The sequence below is a fragment of the Rutilus rutilus genome (genome assembly GCF_951802725.1).
Source record: "Rutilus rutilus genome assembly, chromosome: 15".
NCBI lineage: Eukaryota > Metazoa > Chordata > Actinopteri > Cypriniformes > Leuciscidae > Rutilus > Rutilus rutilus.
In genome coordinates this window covers 5,215,678-5,232,643 of record NC_140220.1, presented here as the reverse complement: position 1 = coordinate 5,232,643, position 16,966 = coordinate 5,215,678, and the positions used below count along the sequence as shown (strand labels likewise).

The following is a 16,966-nucleotide window of genomic DNA, read 5'->3' as shown; positions in this document are numbered from 1 at the left end:
TAATTCAGACTCCAAGATTGTTGACGATTTTTGTTCTTCATAGACAGTGAAGAAAACCAGCATATAAAAGACCAAATAATTATTTTACCAAATAAGTCTCACCTTGGGAACTCTGATAATCATTTGTGTGTAAAAAAAAGAATGGTGAAAGTACATCCTTGTGGTGAACCAATAGTAGGCCTATTTAATGTGTCCGATGAAACCTAATTAACCATAACCCTTAGTTGTCTATCTGTTAAAAAGTTCATACAACTAGATCATGATTACAGAGTTTTTCCTTAAAATGACAGGTTGCCGAGTAAACGCCCCACTATTTTCCAACGCGTTATGCAAACTGCAGCGGATCGAAAAATGAACATTATGCTTTTTGATATCTTTTTCAAATTCTTTTTGCATTTATTGAGATTTTCTCAATAATGGAGAACTCCACTAAGCTGCTCAGCACAGTGATTCAGTGCTCTCTTAAAAATAAGGTTCTTTATCGATGGTTCCATCAAGAACCTTCAGCATTCATGGAATCTTTACATTCCACAAAAGGTTCTTTATTTGGCATTGATGGTTCCATGAAGAACCTCAAACATTCACGGAATCTTTACATTCCACAAAAGGTTCTTTATTTGGCATTGATGGTTCCATGAAGAACCTCCAACATTGACGGAATCTTTACATTCCACAAAAGGTTCTTTATAGTGGATAAGGTGTTCTCAAGATGTTCTTCATACGGTTGACTGAGAGATTCTTTGGGGAACTGAAAACGGTGCAAATGCATTGATGCTAAAACATCCATATGGAACCTTTGTTTTTAAGAGTGTGCCTCATTAAGCGGCGTGGCTTTCAACTCTCTCTCTCTCAGTATATTAAAAGGATTCAATAAAAAAATATATTTTTTAATTAATCCTCAGCAAACATTCAAGAAACAATAAGGTGTTTATGTGAGATCATGGCGTTTGAAAGGAGAAAGCCTTCATTATGCAGGAGGTAAACACACAGTGTTTTCAGTGGTATTACTGGAGAAAGCCTCTGTCCACTCGTGTGCCGAGGGCAAACACACACTGAGCTGGGACACAAAGGGAGATCTCAACGCTCAATGTGTCCAAGTCCGACGTTTACTTGATTCTGCAACTCTCTCACCATCATCATTGTCACTGCAGACTTGAACAGCAGGAAACGCTCCTCATTAAACATCCTCCTCGTCCCTCCGGATCACAATACACCCATCTCAGATCATGATGAAACATTTCACACAGAGCAAATATCACTGCTGGTGTCTTTTAAAAGAATGGGGGAGGGGGGGATGCTCACGTGATTATATCCCTTAACTAGTTTAACCAGCAAGACTCTTGGTCAACAAGCATCATTAGAAAGATTCTAGCATGATATTTCAATAACACTTTACAAAAAGGTCCCATTAGTAAATGTAAGTACGTGAGTAATATTATTTACAGTGTTTGTTAATCTATTTTCATTGTTAGTGCATGCTAACCAAAGAACTTGTTTTCTGTTTTAATATATATTAAAATGTAATTTATTCCTGTGATGCAAAGCTGAATTTTCAGCATCATTACTCCAGTCTTCAGTGTCACACAGACTATTTCACATAGCAGAAAACACAGTTCACACAGAAACATTCAAACCTTTGAAAGCCCTAACCTGGCCAGTCCTGTGATTAGTTATCCTCTAAAGCACTCAATGCATTAATCCGGTATCTTCTTACACTTAATAGATCAAGAAAGTGCTTTCCAGTTTTGTGCAATATGCATCAGGTGTGAATGTACTTTAAGGTCACATTTCAAATCTCACATCTTACTTAAATGTGTTAGCGCAACTCGTGGTATTATGAATTAGTCTGGATGTGTGTGTATCTGGCAGTTGTTACCTGTGTGCCGAGTGTTACGTAATTCAGGTCTCAAAGTGATGAGCTGAGCAGGATTACATGCTGGATTTCCTCTGACTGAGACGATTCACATCTCGCTTGTCTCACGCTCGTCTGTGTGAGAGAGACACACACACACACACAGAGAGAGAGAGAGAGAGAGAGAAATTATGACAGCATTTTTAGAGCATATCTTAGATCGACTATTAGGCCTTAAAAATAACATTGGATAAAATGCAATACTTTTTAAACACATCATTGGTCTTGACCTCATCTCTATTAAACAAAATCAAACAAGTCAATTTTGACACAATTGATCATCAGTTGAATTAAGTGTATTAAAAAAAGATACATCTTATGTATCTGAAATACATCCTAAATGAATGTTCCTTATTTTGAACATAGACTTGAAAATGCATAACCAAATCTAAAGGGTTGTAATTCATGAAAGGTGGAAATCTCTTTTTAAACAAGATTAATGCACATCAACAAAAAAAGAAAAAAAAAAAGAGAGAAAGTGTTAAAAAGTTAAAGTTTACTGTAAAGCAAATGGACTTTACTAAACATAATTGGTTACACTTTATTTTAAGGTGTCATTGTTACAGTGTAATTATACATGTAAGTATGAAGTAATATTAATTAACTACATGTACTTACTATAGGGTTAGGGTAGGATTAGGTTAAGGGTTAGGTGCATAATTATGAATTATGCATAATTTACTGTTATTACTATGGTAAGTACATGTAACATAATATGTAACAAGGACACTGTAAAATAAAGTGTTACCACATTATTTTATACAAAACACATATTTTTCGAAATAATTTGGACAAAATCAAACCAATATGTCTAACCAATTTGTGTTCCAAATTTGACCAAAAATAGCGTTTAAATTATTTAAAAAAAAATTTTTTATAGCTGGTTCTGTTAATATTATCCTTATGGTCTCAGACCTTTCTAATGATGCTAGTTTTGTCAAGATTAGATTCTAAAATAGTGCAGTAAATTGTATAATATGAAACATGACACCGCCCACTAGGGGGAGGAGCCGCTTAAGTACCGTTTCAAAACGGGTTTCAAAGAACGAATTTTTAATGTTTCGAATTATACCTAATTCATGATGATTACTAAAATCTGAGTGGGAAAAAGGCAATAAAAGTGCGCTACGTTAACACCAGGTTAAAAAAAATGAAACATTCCTTAAATTTGTGACGCCCAAAATACATCACACTTTCTATAGTAAATTATGTCAGTCTGTTTATTATTTTTAGCATTGACTGCATACTAAAGAGCTAATCAGGATTCTTGTGTTCACACTGACTCACTTGACGCTTTGAGTAAATCTTCAACGTATCAGTTGCTGAGCAGAAAAGAGAGACATACTGAGTCCATTGGTATAATTTTCCGCTAGTTTGCAGTTATAATTACTCTAGAGATCCGCTGTACTGATGAGAGGATATTAGTATTGATCTACCCACTGACGGTCTGCACAATAAACACACAGAATATGAAATAACTACCGTTAAACATCCCCTGAAGACAATCAACATGATAATTGAGTTTTCTCTTATTCATTTACTCACCCTCATGCTCTTCTAAACACGAAGGACTTCTCTTTCTATTAAAACCATGACCACTTTTTGGAGGAAGCCAACAATTTAATGTTGCAAAACATACGTATTAAATGATTGGAAAATGATTAAATAATAAATAAAATACTTAAGTAAAAATGATGATAATGAATTTAAACTATAGAATCCTGAGATGAATTGAAATGTGTTGAAAATATTAAGGCATGTTTATTGACTGTGAAATTTAATCTGATGGAGGATCATGGGAAAGATTCAGAGATTAAACCTTGAGCAGAGAGCGCTTTAATACTGATCTACAGTATATGAACATACATCACTTTGACTTCAGAACACACACATCAAGACCATATCACCCCTGTTCCCAAAATGCAAATTGGCAAAAAAAACCCGACAAAAAGACCAAAGTAAACAAATGAAGCATGTTTGGGAGTTTGGCATGTAGTACAGATCACAGGAAGAGACAAACCTGACACGGTCCTCATTCACATCAACAACGACTTGATAACTGTTCATTCTGAGTGCAAACATGGTTAAAAATACAACATGTTTCCAAAACCATTAAAAAACAAAAAAACACTTATCATTCAGGGCGGTACAAACACCATAAAGGAAGTGATGTCACATTCAGCCCAAAGAGATAATAGCATCTCCAATCATCTGGGATTGTTCCTAAGAGGCATTGAAGTGTTAACCCAACAATGACTTAATCTTCACCTCGGGACGATCAGAAATGACAGTCGTCAGTAGCAAGTGTGTCACACCCTTGAATAGTTCATTCCATCTGAACTAAGCCAATTCAGTCAATTAATCTAATTCATTACTCAAACTCTGCTGAGAAATACGTGCATTTCACAGAATTCCAAATAAAACACAATGGAAATGAACAGAATGGACCCCGAACCCTCATATAATACCACCATTAAAACGCACGCGTGTTCAGTCGTGTAAAAGAGCAGCGGTCGCTTGCTTCAGGCGGCATCTTTTCAGCATTTCATACGTGCAGAACTGCTCACACGAGTGTGATTGGCTGAGGTATTGACATTCATTATTAGTGCATGATATTTGCACAAACGTCAAGAAACAGGATGCAAAAACTAACAAAATTATTATAAATTAATGCAAAAAAAAAAAAAAAAAAACCCAGACTAAAACCCAAATATAATCATGGGTGACATCAGATATACAAGTATCAAATGAATAGAGGAGACAGACGACGATTTGGACAGTTCTAATCTGCTAAAACTCATTAATTATTTAAAAATTATTTTCGAAAAAAGAAACTAATATTTTGCTAATTTCCGCTGGTATTCACCGAGAGCTGAGGTTTGGCGGTTGGTTTAGTAATTAACATCACTGATAACGACCCACAGGCTTGTTTAAATACTTGTGCAGGGTGTTGAATTAAAAATCAACATCAAAAACAAGAAATAATACATTATATTTTGCATAAAGAAAATGAAGAATTCTTTTAGAATCTTTTTTTTCTTCTTCATCATTGAAACATTTTCATGCCAATTAAGCACATTTATTTCCCAAATTCTCATTACAGTAATGCAAACAAATATTTTGTCATCATTGTACTGAATATAGAAAATACCCATTCTGACAAAAAAATATATATATATAATTACCATAACAAGCATGTTGAGGAGAAATGTGCTTAATTGACATGAAAATAATGTCAAAAAGGCTTAATTTTTTTGTAATGCAAAATATAATTTTTCCTATGAAATTCTTCCTATTCTGTCGGATGGAAAATTCTTGACTGTTCATGACATGCATCACGTTTTTCCTGGAGTTAACTGAAATGGTGCTGTTGATGAGTCAGGGTGTGTGTGTGTGTGTGTGTGTGTGTGGGCAGTGAGGCAGCTCTAGAGTCAGTCCTTGTCTGGGCCAATGCAGGTGTACTATTTCGTTGGATTCTGTCCATCCTCGTTCCCTACATCTACTGGTCTGTCAGCTCAGTGCTGCCTCCTGCTGGCTGGCTGCTGTTCACTCTGAGGTTTCACGGAGAGAAAGACGATTTCTCGGGTTTTGCTCTCTCTGTTCTCGGCTCGAGCTCAGTTGAAGCCCAGTCCGGCTCCCTTCGGCCTCTGAGACGCACGGATTGGCTCAGTGATGCCTCTGCCGTCGGGGCCCAGGCCCGACCCCGGGGTCCAGCCCATACTCTGCAGCATCCGGTTCCCCACGTTTGACTCCGGGAGAGGAGAAGCGCTCTCGCCCACTACGCCTGAGAGACACAGAGAAAAGGATAATCTGCATTAAGCAGTAAAGCTCGCTGATCCTTGTAATGCACTTGATGAGTGGAAAGAGTCCACAAGTCAGATCTGTAGATCAACCCTGATCTGCATCAAGGCCTGAAATGCATTCAAAAACACACTAAATATATAAAAATGTGCATAAGGGTAACATAACATGAGAATTAATATTTTAGGTTAAAGGTGCTCTAAGCGATGTCACACGTTTTTTTTAAGCTGAATTTTTTTTTGTCACATCCAGCAAACATCTCCTCACTATCCGCTAGATGCCTGTCCCCTGAACACACTGTAAAGAACGCAGTCTCTGTAGACAGCACAGGCTCCACAAACGACAACAAAAACAAACTGGCCCAACCTGGACCACGAAACATAACAAACTGTGTTCCAGCCAATAACCCAGAAGAATGATTTGGGGGTGGGGGGTTAGTGCGCGTGCACATGAAGGGGGGTGTGGGGAGTGGAGGAGAGAGAAGCATGAAGAGTGAAGATAGCTAAAGGGGAGATGTGCTGGACAACGACAATGACTAACGTTAGCATTATGGGGCTTTTCCACTACACAGAACCAGCTCGCCTCGGCTTTGTTTGGTTTTCCACTGTGTAAAAGTTGTACCTGTACCTGCATCCAGGTACTTTTTTTCGTACCACCTCCGGCGAGATTCTGAGCGAGCTGAGGCGATACTAAAATGTGACGTGAAAACACGGCAGACTGCTGATTGGTCAGAGAGAATCGTCACTATTCACTGCGTCATCATTGCACGCGCCAGACGGAGTATCCTGAATAAAAAACAGCAAAAACAAAAACAGCATACACTCGATTTCCTCCATTGTCCTGTGTGTGTGGGTAGCGGGTGCCTCGCGTAGAAGATTAAGTCACGGCAGTTTCCTGCGGCGTCGCTATGACGACCAGGTGTACTATTGTGGAGGTACTATCTGCAATGGAAAAGGGAGCGAAAAGCGAGCCGAGGCGAGTCGAGCTGAGCTGGTACTGGTAATGGAAAAGCGCCATTATATTCTCTTGAATTTTGATATGGCCGACACACGACCAAAGAGACGACGTTCCGATGAACAAATAGCAAAGAAGAGGGAAAAGGAGAAGGAATGCGCAAAGTCCCGAATTTACATCGGAAAAGCCTGTTTCGGGAAGCACGGAAGGGAGGGGGAGGGGACGGGATGAGGAGGAGGGAGGGTCGAGCTAGCCTCAGTTTTGTTTGACAATACTTCGAACGTCAACAAGATGTGACGTCACCCAACATCGCTTAGAGCACCTATATATATATATATAGGTGAATCTCACAAACAGGTCCAGGGTGCATTTCACCCCAAAAATTCACATAAATCACATAAAATGATAATACAATATAAAATTATGTTATAATAATATAAAATATCAAAATTAAATATTATAATATATGATAGAATATTTTTTGTATTGTGATTTTCATGAAAATTAAGCACAATTACACCTTTCCCATAATGCATCTGGAAGTTTTACAGTTTTATATAAACTGTATAAGCATCTGGAAGTTATATATATATATATAATTTCTCACAACCAGAAGTGTGTATTAAAAATAAAATCTGATTCCATGCTGTTGTTAACTGTAAATTAAGCAATAGCTTACATTAACTTACAACAAACAAAACTCGTACAGCATTTATAAATCTTGATTAATGTTAATTTTTACATGAATGCATTTTTAACATCTCAGTTTGTGTAAACTGACATTAGTTTGTGTTATGAGCAAACAAAAATGAGCAATAGTAACAAAAATAATAACAAACTTACTGTGTGTAACTTACTTTTTTGTTTAAGCAGCTCCAAAAAATGCCATAACCAGCATATTTAGTTGATCAGAATTACTGTTCTAATTTATGAATGTTGGCCATTTTAAGTTCATGTTCTTTAACTAAATGTTGACGAATCGAACCTGAATGTAAAGTATTAGCATGTAAAGGGTGACTAAAGTAGAGAATGAGAGAGACATAATCCTGATGATACATGTCAAGTTTCCTGCTCCTCATAAACGCTAAATAGTTTCGGAGAAATGCATAATCTCAGCTCTGTGACCTCTGACCCCCGGGGACCGCAGGCATGTGTTTTGCGTCACAGATCAGGGCAGGAAATGATGGAGTTTAATGAGGAAATGAGATCAGCACTGATCTGTCTGCTCAGCTGCCAATCCAATCACACAACCAGCACATAATCAGAGTTTACTGTTACCACGGCGAAAAGCCTCCGTCTCTTCCTGATGATGCATGCTGGGAATTAACTGAACACATGGGTCGCATGTTTCCATGAACCGTTTGTGTTAAAGAAGAACTCATAATTTGCATGTAGTATTCAGCATGTGGGTCGGATGTCTCTTTAGAGGAACTTTTATAATGCGATGAGTGTGTGTGTGTGTGTTACCTGAGGCTGACGGGGCTCCGACAGGTGCAGCTTTCCGTCGTCTCTTTATATCTCCAGTACACAAAGAGCCAAGATGACCACTTGTCTGTCTGCAGAGAGAGAAAAATCGACAACTTGGTTTGTGAATGGCAAAATGGCACAGAAGAGCTAACTGAGGGCTCAGCACGGTTAGCTACAGCCTTGTAAACAGACTTCAGTATAACATATTATTACATTATTATAAATGATACGTATTTTTACCTGCTGGCAGTCTTAAGAGCGCAGCTTTTCCTGTGGCTTCTGTCGCTACGAGAATCCCACAGCAACTGAACATACACAAAGTCGCATGTTAAATGTAAAAACTTCACACATACCACATTAGTTTATTACACACATACAGTAAATAAAGCATAATTTATCTAAAGAGAGAGAAATATTTGAACATAGGGAGCAGATCTTACTTGGTCTCTTCTGGTCCCGGAGCTGAACCACGAGCTGCAGAGGACGACACACAAACATGAGTACATTCACATTTATATAATATTTACGCGACTTTTAAAAAGTTTTTATGTTTTTGAAAAAAGTCTCTTCTGCTTAAAGGGATACTCCACTTTTTTCGGAAATATGCTCATTTTACATCTCCCCCAGAGTTAAACAGTTGAGTTTTACCGTTTTAGAATCCATTCAGCCGAACTCCGGGTCTGACGGTACCACTTTTAGCATAGCTTAGCACAGATCATTGATTCTGATGAGTCCAGTAGCATTTCTTTCAAAATGACCAAAGAGTTTCAATATTTTTCCTATTTAAAACTTGACTCTTCTGTAGTTAAACCGTGTTCTAAGATCGACGGAAAATGAAAAGTTGCGATTTTCTAAGCCTATATGACTAGGAACTATACTCTCATTCCGGCGTAATAATCAAGGAACTGTGCGGCTGTACCATGAGTGCAGCAGGCGTAATGATATGACGCAGCGCCTGAAAATAGGTCTAATAGGTTAGACAAACTTAGTCCCGGTCACGTTGGAAGAAGTTACCGAGCTGGGGACTATTTTCAGGCGCTGCGTCATATCATTATGCCTGCTGCACCCATGGTACAGCCACACAGTTCCTTGATTATTACGCTGGAATGAGAGTAGTTCCTAGCCATATAGGCTTAGAAAATCGCAACTTTTCATTTTCCGTCGATCTTAGAACACGGTTTAACTACAGAAGAGTCAAGTTTTAAATAGGAAAAATATTGAAACTCTTTGGTCATTTTGAAAGAAATGCTACTGGACTCATCAGAATCAATGATCTGTGCTAAGCTATGCTAAAAGTGGTACCGTCAGACCCGGAGTTCGGCTGAATGGATTCTAAAACGGTAAAACTCAACTGTTTAACTCTGGGGGAGATGTAAAATGAGCTTATTTCCGAAAAAAGTGGAGTATCCCTTTAAGGTTGCATTTATTTGATCCGAAATACAGCAAAAACAGTAATATTCTGAAATATTATTGATTTAAATATATTTTAAAAGGCTATTTATTCCTGTGTTGTGTACAATTTTCAAGATTCTTTGATATTATAAAATGTCTTTAGTCACTTTTGATCAATTTAATGCATCCATGCTGAATAAAGGTATTTTTTCAACAACAAAAAAATCTAGAATAAAAAAATCGTACAGATCTAAAACGTTTGAACGCTACTGTATATAATAATACAATGTTATTTTTGCTTTGTAAATTACTTTTTACTGTGTCAAAAAAAGTAAAAAAAATAACCATTAAATTAAATTATTTTGAGTTTAATACTTTAAAAAAAAAAAAAAAAAAAAAAAAAAAAACGAATTACTTTTTTAAATAACCATTAAATTAAATAAATGAAATAATGTTAAATGTATTTATGCATTAAATAACCATGTGGTAATACCTATTTTATTTAGGCAATGGTTTATTTAGGAAGGTGCTTCATCAAATCGGATTACTTTTGCTTTTATTTATAAAAAAAGAATGGATGCAAATGAAAAAATAAAAATAATAATCACATTATTCATAACAAATGAACAAGTCAGTCAGTGTAAAAACAGCTTCACACCAAAAAAAAAATGCTAAACACTAAAACTAAAGCCAGGGCCAGATTTGAAGCTGTTGTAAACATTGTGATACGCTCAACGCTGTATTTTCACAGTGCTCCATGTGTCTTCATCCCTCCCACATTTGTAACAATGTAAAAAAATATATATATTTATTGCAGTCCTGACCAATGAAAGCAGCATGGACATATGTACACAGTGTAAAGGCCAATTCACAGTGCACCAAAACACGGCGACAGATGGCCACAGACAGACACTTTGTTGAGTTTTGTCAGATCAGTGTGTTACCCGGCATTGCTCGGCTTTCGTTGCCACTGCTTGAACATGTTGACGGGTCGTGGAATGTCTGAGGCCGGTTTACACCTGGTATTAAAATGCATCTTTGAATCTAATGGACGGAATAAACTTGCGTAATTTACATATGAACACGACCAGAGAAAACAGAAACACACAGAGAGCATCAGCTTTAGTTTCTGCTCTGACAGCCACAAGAGTGTGTGTTAGAAATCAGGAGTGGTGAGAGAACATTGAGCTTGGTACATTTTTCATCTTCAAACCAAACTTGGGTCTCCAGCTAAAGTTTAAGTCTGGCTAGAGCTCTTCCCATAATGTTCCCACATTAGGTCAGTAAACGGAGAGCAGACGGTCTTCTGTGGCTGTTTGAACACATTCTCCCACATGAGCGTTTACACTACAAAAGAAATCCGGTCGAATGTGTTTTCAACTTCCTCTGGAAGTGGTCGAGCTCAAAACGTTTTAGACCCCGTTTACACCTGCATTATTTAGTGTCGTCCACTTGTGATCCGATCGAGCAAAACGCATCTTAATACCCGGTGTAAACGGCCTCACTGGTTGACATTTCTGCCCGTTGTCATACAGCCAATCCCTATGTTAGGCTGTCAAATACCTTTAAGCCAATCAGGACTTACTTCTGCGGATCCTGGGATAATCTGGGTAATCTATCAGGAATTCCTTGAGAGGTTCCCTGTTAGGAAAGAGAATGAAACATATCACATATACATACATAAATATCAAATAGAGAGTTCATATTTTAGACAAGCGCACATACCTGTGACTGCTGAAGACAGGCCTGTCGCGCGAGCCGTGCGTGAAACCCTGAAAAACAAGCCTTTGTTAAAAACTTTCAGAGAGATGAACCTAACAATCAGAGTATGTGATCAAAATGTCTTTGAGATGAACAGGAATAAATAGTTTTCTCCTGGTATAGTAGACCTTCTTAGAACATACACCATATTTTTTACTTTTATAACTGTGCATTTTTGTTTTATTATGTTTGATTAAGTATGCAAGGCTACTGGGCACTGCAGGTTCTGTCTTAGTAAGATGATGATGTATGGGTTTATGTGGTCCTTGTGTCTCCATTATGGGTTGTATGGCACTGTCCTCTGGTGGACACATATGTGAACTACAACTCATGCTAAAGTTCGTGTGAGGCTCTGTTTTATATTTTAAGATGCGTTTTGGTCGATCGGATCACAAGTGGACGACGCTAAATACAGGAGTAAACGGGGTCTAAAAGGTTTTGAGCTTGTCACTTTCAACCACTTCCAGAGGTAGATGAAAACACATTCGACAGGATTGCTTTTGTAGTGTAAACGCTCATGTGGTCGAATGTGTTCAAACAGCCACAAAAGACCGTCTGCTCTCCGTCTACTGACCTAATGTGGGAAACATTACGGGAAGAGCTCTAGCCAGACGGGATTTAAACTCCCAAGTTTGGTTTGAAGATGAAAAACGTACCAAGCTCAATGTTCTCTCACCACTCCTGATTTCTAACACACACTCACAGCGTTCGGCTGGTCTTGAGGCTGTCAGAGCAGAAACTAAAGCTGATGCTCTCGGAGTGTTTTCCCGTGTTCATGTGTAAATTGCGTGACCTTATTTCATCCAATAGATCGAAAGATCTGAAAAAGCTCATACATTTACCCGCCCATAGACCCTCCCCTCGAAGATATCAGGACAGAAGCGATCGAAAGTGGACAAAAGAGACGGATTAAAACACCAGGTGTAAACGGGAATGTGTCTCCCTCGTCCACTTGTGATCCGATCGACCAAAACGCGTCTTAATACCAGGAGTAAACGGGACCTAAGAGCATTTAAACACACACCTCTTTGAGTGCCCTGTGACATTAACGGGAAGGCTCCGGTCAGGATGCTGTTGAACATGGGGTCATTGAGGTCGAGTTCGTTGGAATCTCTTTCCCACCACGGCACAACTCCCGCAATTCCACAAGCCCCGCCCGGCTCGCCCTCGTAGAACCAATCGCTCTGCTCATCGTCCCCTGAAACACAACACATGCTGAACATACGCTCTGTGCTCATGCTATACATGATATATGGTGATTGTGTAATGTATGAACACACACACCTTGCCTTCCCTCGTCATTCGTGTACAGACCCCCATCACTGCTGTTACTCACGCTGCTCGTCTCACTGCAAACACACACATCACATGTCGTTTTAAGCTTTTTGTGTAAAAGAGAGAATCTCACAAAAAAAAAGGTGCACTAACAATATGAAGCCTATTTTTAAGACCATTAAAGGGTTAGTTCACCCAAAAATCTAAATGATCCCATAATTCACTCACCCTCAAGCCATCCTAGGTGATTATGACTTTCTTTTTTCAGTCGATCACAATCAGAGTTATATTTAAAAATATCCTTTTCCAAGCTTTATAATGGGAGTGAATAGTAACTGAGATTTTGAAGCCCAAAAAAGCGCATCCATCCATCATAAAAGTAATCCATACGACTCCAGTGGGTTAATAAAGGCCTTCTGAAGTGAAGTTTTTGTAAGAAAAATATCAATATTTATAACTTCGGTAACAGCCGTACGCGAGTCTTGTTCCGGTGGAAGAGTGACCTCTGACCCGACGCAGTGATTATAGTCTGTAAGGTTATAAATATGGATATTTCTCTAACAGAAAAGGCTTTTATACGGCCTTATGGATTACTTTTATGATGGATGGATGAGCTTTTTTGGGCTTCAAACAAAGGTGCCATTCACTCCCATTATAAAGCTTGGAAGAGTCAGGATTTCTTTTTTAATATAACTCTGATTGTGTTCGGCTGAAAGAAGAAAGTCATACACACCTAGGATGGCTTCAGAGTGAGTGAATTATGGGATCATTTTGATTTTTGGGTGAACAAACACTTTAGGATTGTTAGCACTGTGATTATTTTCAATTCAGTATTGCAGTGATATATTAGTGTAATAAAATTATTCATTTTAGTTTATCATTTTAAATCAATTGTTTTGCTTTATTATTTTAATAAAAATCAGAAAAAAATGTTAAGGCCGTAAAATATGACCATTATATAATTTAAATAATATGCAAATGTAAATAATATGTCACTGAAGTTTTTATTTTATTTTTTTATTATGCATTTTTGCACATTGTAGTAATTGGGGTTGGGGTGTATAATGCCTGGTTCAGATTACACGATTTTAGCCCGATTTTGGCACGATCCGTTTGACGTAGGGTGTCGTGGGGATTCGCAAACGACAACGGGCGTCGGGACGCAAGATTCGATCGTTTCATCTCGTATAGTGTGTCATAGTGGGCGACAACCATCTGCGATGCTTCACGACATCACGACAGAAAGACTAGCATGTTTAATTTTTTAACGGTCCTCCACGACGACGGCGCGCGAGTGAGTGAGTGAGGGAGAGTGTGTGTTCGCGAGTGAGTGAGTGAGCGAGTGTGTGAGTGAGTGTGACTGTGTGTGTGCGCGAGAGTGAGTGTGTGAGAGAGCGAGCATGTGTGTGTGTGTGTGTGTGTGAGAGAGAGAGTGCGAGTGTGTGTGTGTGTGTGTGTGCGTGTGTGTGTGCGAGAGAAAGTGAGTGCGTGTGTGAGTGTGTGTAGGCTATGTGAGTGAGCGTGTGTATATGTGCGAGTGAATGAGTGTGTGAGACGGCTCGCGATGACTGGTCGGAAAACAAAGTGTAGTCTGACATGTTTATTGTCCACGACATGACAAGATTTTTAGGAGTCAAAATCGTGTAATCTGACACAGTGACTATCGTAACAGACAAAAAAATCGTGTAATCTGAACCAGGCATAACTGTCAACAACAAAAAAAGGATTTCATATTTTTCGGGTTAAAATTTGACCTGGCCATGTTCCTGACAGACTTCATGAGATTCAGCCTTATGAATAACGTTATGCTGATGTGTGTAGCTGTAATTATCATATTCAGTGGATTTAATAAAGGATGTTATTAATAATGTCTCTGGTATATAAAAGATCTGCTACAAAACTAGAGGTGTAGTCCTGCTCCGGATGACGGAGGAGTGTTTGCAGGCCACGATCAGACAAGAAAATAGTCTAAGAACTAGAAAAGAAGCAAAAATTGCAGAGGTCTTGTTCTGAGAGAGAGAAACAGGAAGAGGAGGGGCTACACAGAAAAGAAGATCACTAACCACCTGTCACTCATGTCCTCATCTGAGCCTTTCTGCTCCTCAAATTCCATCTTATCTTTGGCCGTATGTCCCGCCTCTTCGCTCTCCACCACCACGCCTTCATCCGCCGCGTCCTGTGCGAGTCTCTGCGCCGTAAACTTCCTTTTCTTCACCCTGTTTTTGTTCACGTCACTCCCTTTGGCTTCCGGACTAAACCCCGCCCCTCTGCTGCTTCCTACTGCTGGTGCTCTGGGAGGCGGAGCCAGCATGGTGGCGACATCTAGTGGCGGATCCACAGCCATGCGCTTGACTTTCCGACGCCTCCGTAAACTTCGGGTTCCCAAACCGTCCGCTCCGCTCAAGTCGTCCAGCCAAATCGGCCTCTTCCCCCTCCCGGAGTCGGCGGTGAGGGGCGTCCGCCGCTTCGCCCCGAGCTGCTCGTCCGAGTCGCTGTTGTTGTTGTCGCGGGTGTGAGCGCCCCCTGCTGTAGACGAACGGTAGTCTTTCTGCTCCTCCAGGCTGGATTCGGAGCCTTCGCTCAGGTGGCAGGTGTCCCACGGCGGGTGGGGGTTATCGGACCGGCGCTTCCGGCCACGACGCTTGCGGGCCTGCCGTTTCAACAGGCAACCGACGGCCAGGGCGTGATCTCCGCCGTCTCCAAACCCTCCACGGGCTTGCTCTGAGCTCTCCTCCAGAGCCGACACCAGATCATGAACCAGCTCGTCCATCGTCCGCCGAAAGTGCCTGATGTTGAATTAGGTGAAACATTCGGAAAAGACAAACACAAATGAGATGATAACTGGATAAGGATTTTAAAATATAATTGTCAATTAGTCAATTAAATATTTGAGAGCTTAACGGCATAAAAATTCCATGATTTCTGAATCATTGCCATATCATGTAATTGCCACGTAATGGTTTATTAATTTCAATTTTCTATTATAAATCAATATCTTGTCTATTTTTTACTAATTTATTTATTTTATAAAAAAAAATGTTTTTTGGGGGGGATTGTCACCAGGTCATGCATGAGCTCATCCAATGAAATGAGTGAAATAAGGTTCAAATTAGAAAATTAAAACCCTAATGAAAAAAATATATATATTTGCCCATAAAGGATTTTATAGAGATTGTACTCCGATAGCTATTTAAACAGCAGAAGAAAAAAATATTAATATTAATATATATATTCACATATTCAAATATTAAATGCCATATCACATAATGATATATTAATTTCTACTACTTTCCTATTATTTATTTTATTAATTTTATGATTTGCCTATTATTTATTTTAAGCATGTCCATGATTTTTATTCATGTATTTATTTTAGTAATTTATTCAGGCCCAGAAATCACCATTTTTACTGTTATTTCCAGGTTTTGAATGACTGTGGGAATTTTTAAAGTCAATATTTCAGGATTTATATTTTCCACGGTTGGTGGTGATGACACCACAGTATTGCCTTCTTTATGACAGTGTCCATCCATACATAATGGTGATAGAAACACGGTGACATTTTTTAATAAGGGCTGGATTTGTAATTAGTCACGATAATCAATCAATTGATCGACGATTTCAAGCTATGTTACCTTTAAAAAGCACACCACAGTAATAGCCCAGTAATACAAAGTAACGTTACTGGTACAAAGGTCCAGTCAGTGATTGTACAAGACGGTAATACCATGGTACTAGTTTTAATGAATGATTACCATATTCATGAACCGTGGTATATAAGAATACCATTGTAAATTGTCAAAAGCTACATGATAATACAACGGCAGTTTAAGTTTATTGTGAGTGTGAGATCAGGTCAGAAATACACACATCATGATCGGCTCTAAAAAAGACAGAATGATGACAAAACACATGCAATCCCGCAGTGAGACACATACCAGCCGGTTCCCGCTTTACCGAAGCTCTTGATCTCGGCGGCGCGGAACATCAAACCCGCAGAACGCGACAAAAACTCACGGGAAAAGATCGAGGCCGCGCTCACATATCATAGCGCCACAACAACAACACCGCACCGGAAATGGACAACGAGACATAAAAGACACGCATCCGGCGACGAAAACAGCGTATGCTTCCAAAATAAAAGCCGAAGAAAATAATGAATCGATAATAAATAAAGACAATAAATGGAGAAATCGACATGGGAAACTCGGTCAGAAGTCCTTCTTCGTTAATCATACATTTCTCTCCATTATTTAGGTTCATTATATATTTGTATTGTTTTTATTTATTAGGTTTTATTATATACATGTTCAATATTCTCTGTCTTTTTTATGTTATTCTAGTTATTCTACTTTCCTATCACTTATCATAATTTGATTAAACTTAATATCGGCAAATAAATTA

The 16,966-nt window shown here is 38.8% G+C and overlaps 1 protein-coding gene across 2 annotated transcripts; it reads right to left on the bottom strand.

The window, feature by feature from the left end:
• Window positions 1-3,732: 3,732 nt before the first annotated feature.
• On the bottom strand, window positions 3,733-16,674 carry gpatch2 (G patch domain containing 2). 2 transcript variants are annotated; one of them, XM_084431551.1, is made up of 10 exons: window positions 16,501-16,674; window positions 14,629-15,348; window positions 12,572-12,636; window positions 12,312-12,485; window positions 11,252-11,298; window positions 11,112-11,167; window positions 8,575-8,608; window positions 8,375-8,439; window positions 8,135-8,223; window positions 3,733-5,696 (listed from the first exon to the last, which is right to left on the bottom strand). In XM_084431551.1, the coding sequence occupies exons 1-10, from the start codon at window positions 16,548-16,550 to the stop codon at window positions 5,527-5,529; spliced, it is 1,470 nt and encodes a 489-aa protein (XP_084287677.1). In that variant the 5' UTR covers window positions 16,551-16,674; the 3' UTR covers window positions 3,733-5,526. The 2 variants fall into 2 exon arrangements, with proteins under 2 accessions (XP_084287677.1, XP_084287676.1); XM_084431550.1 differs by having other exon boundaries at window positions 14,626-15,348; window positions 16,501-16,656.
• Between the last annotated feature and the right edge of the window lie 292 nt (window positions 16,675-16,966).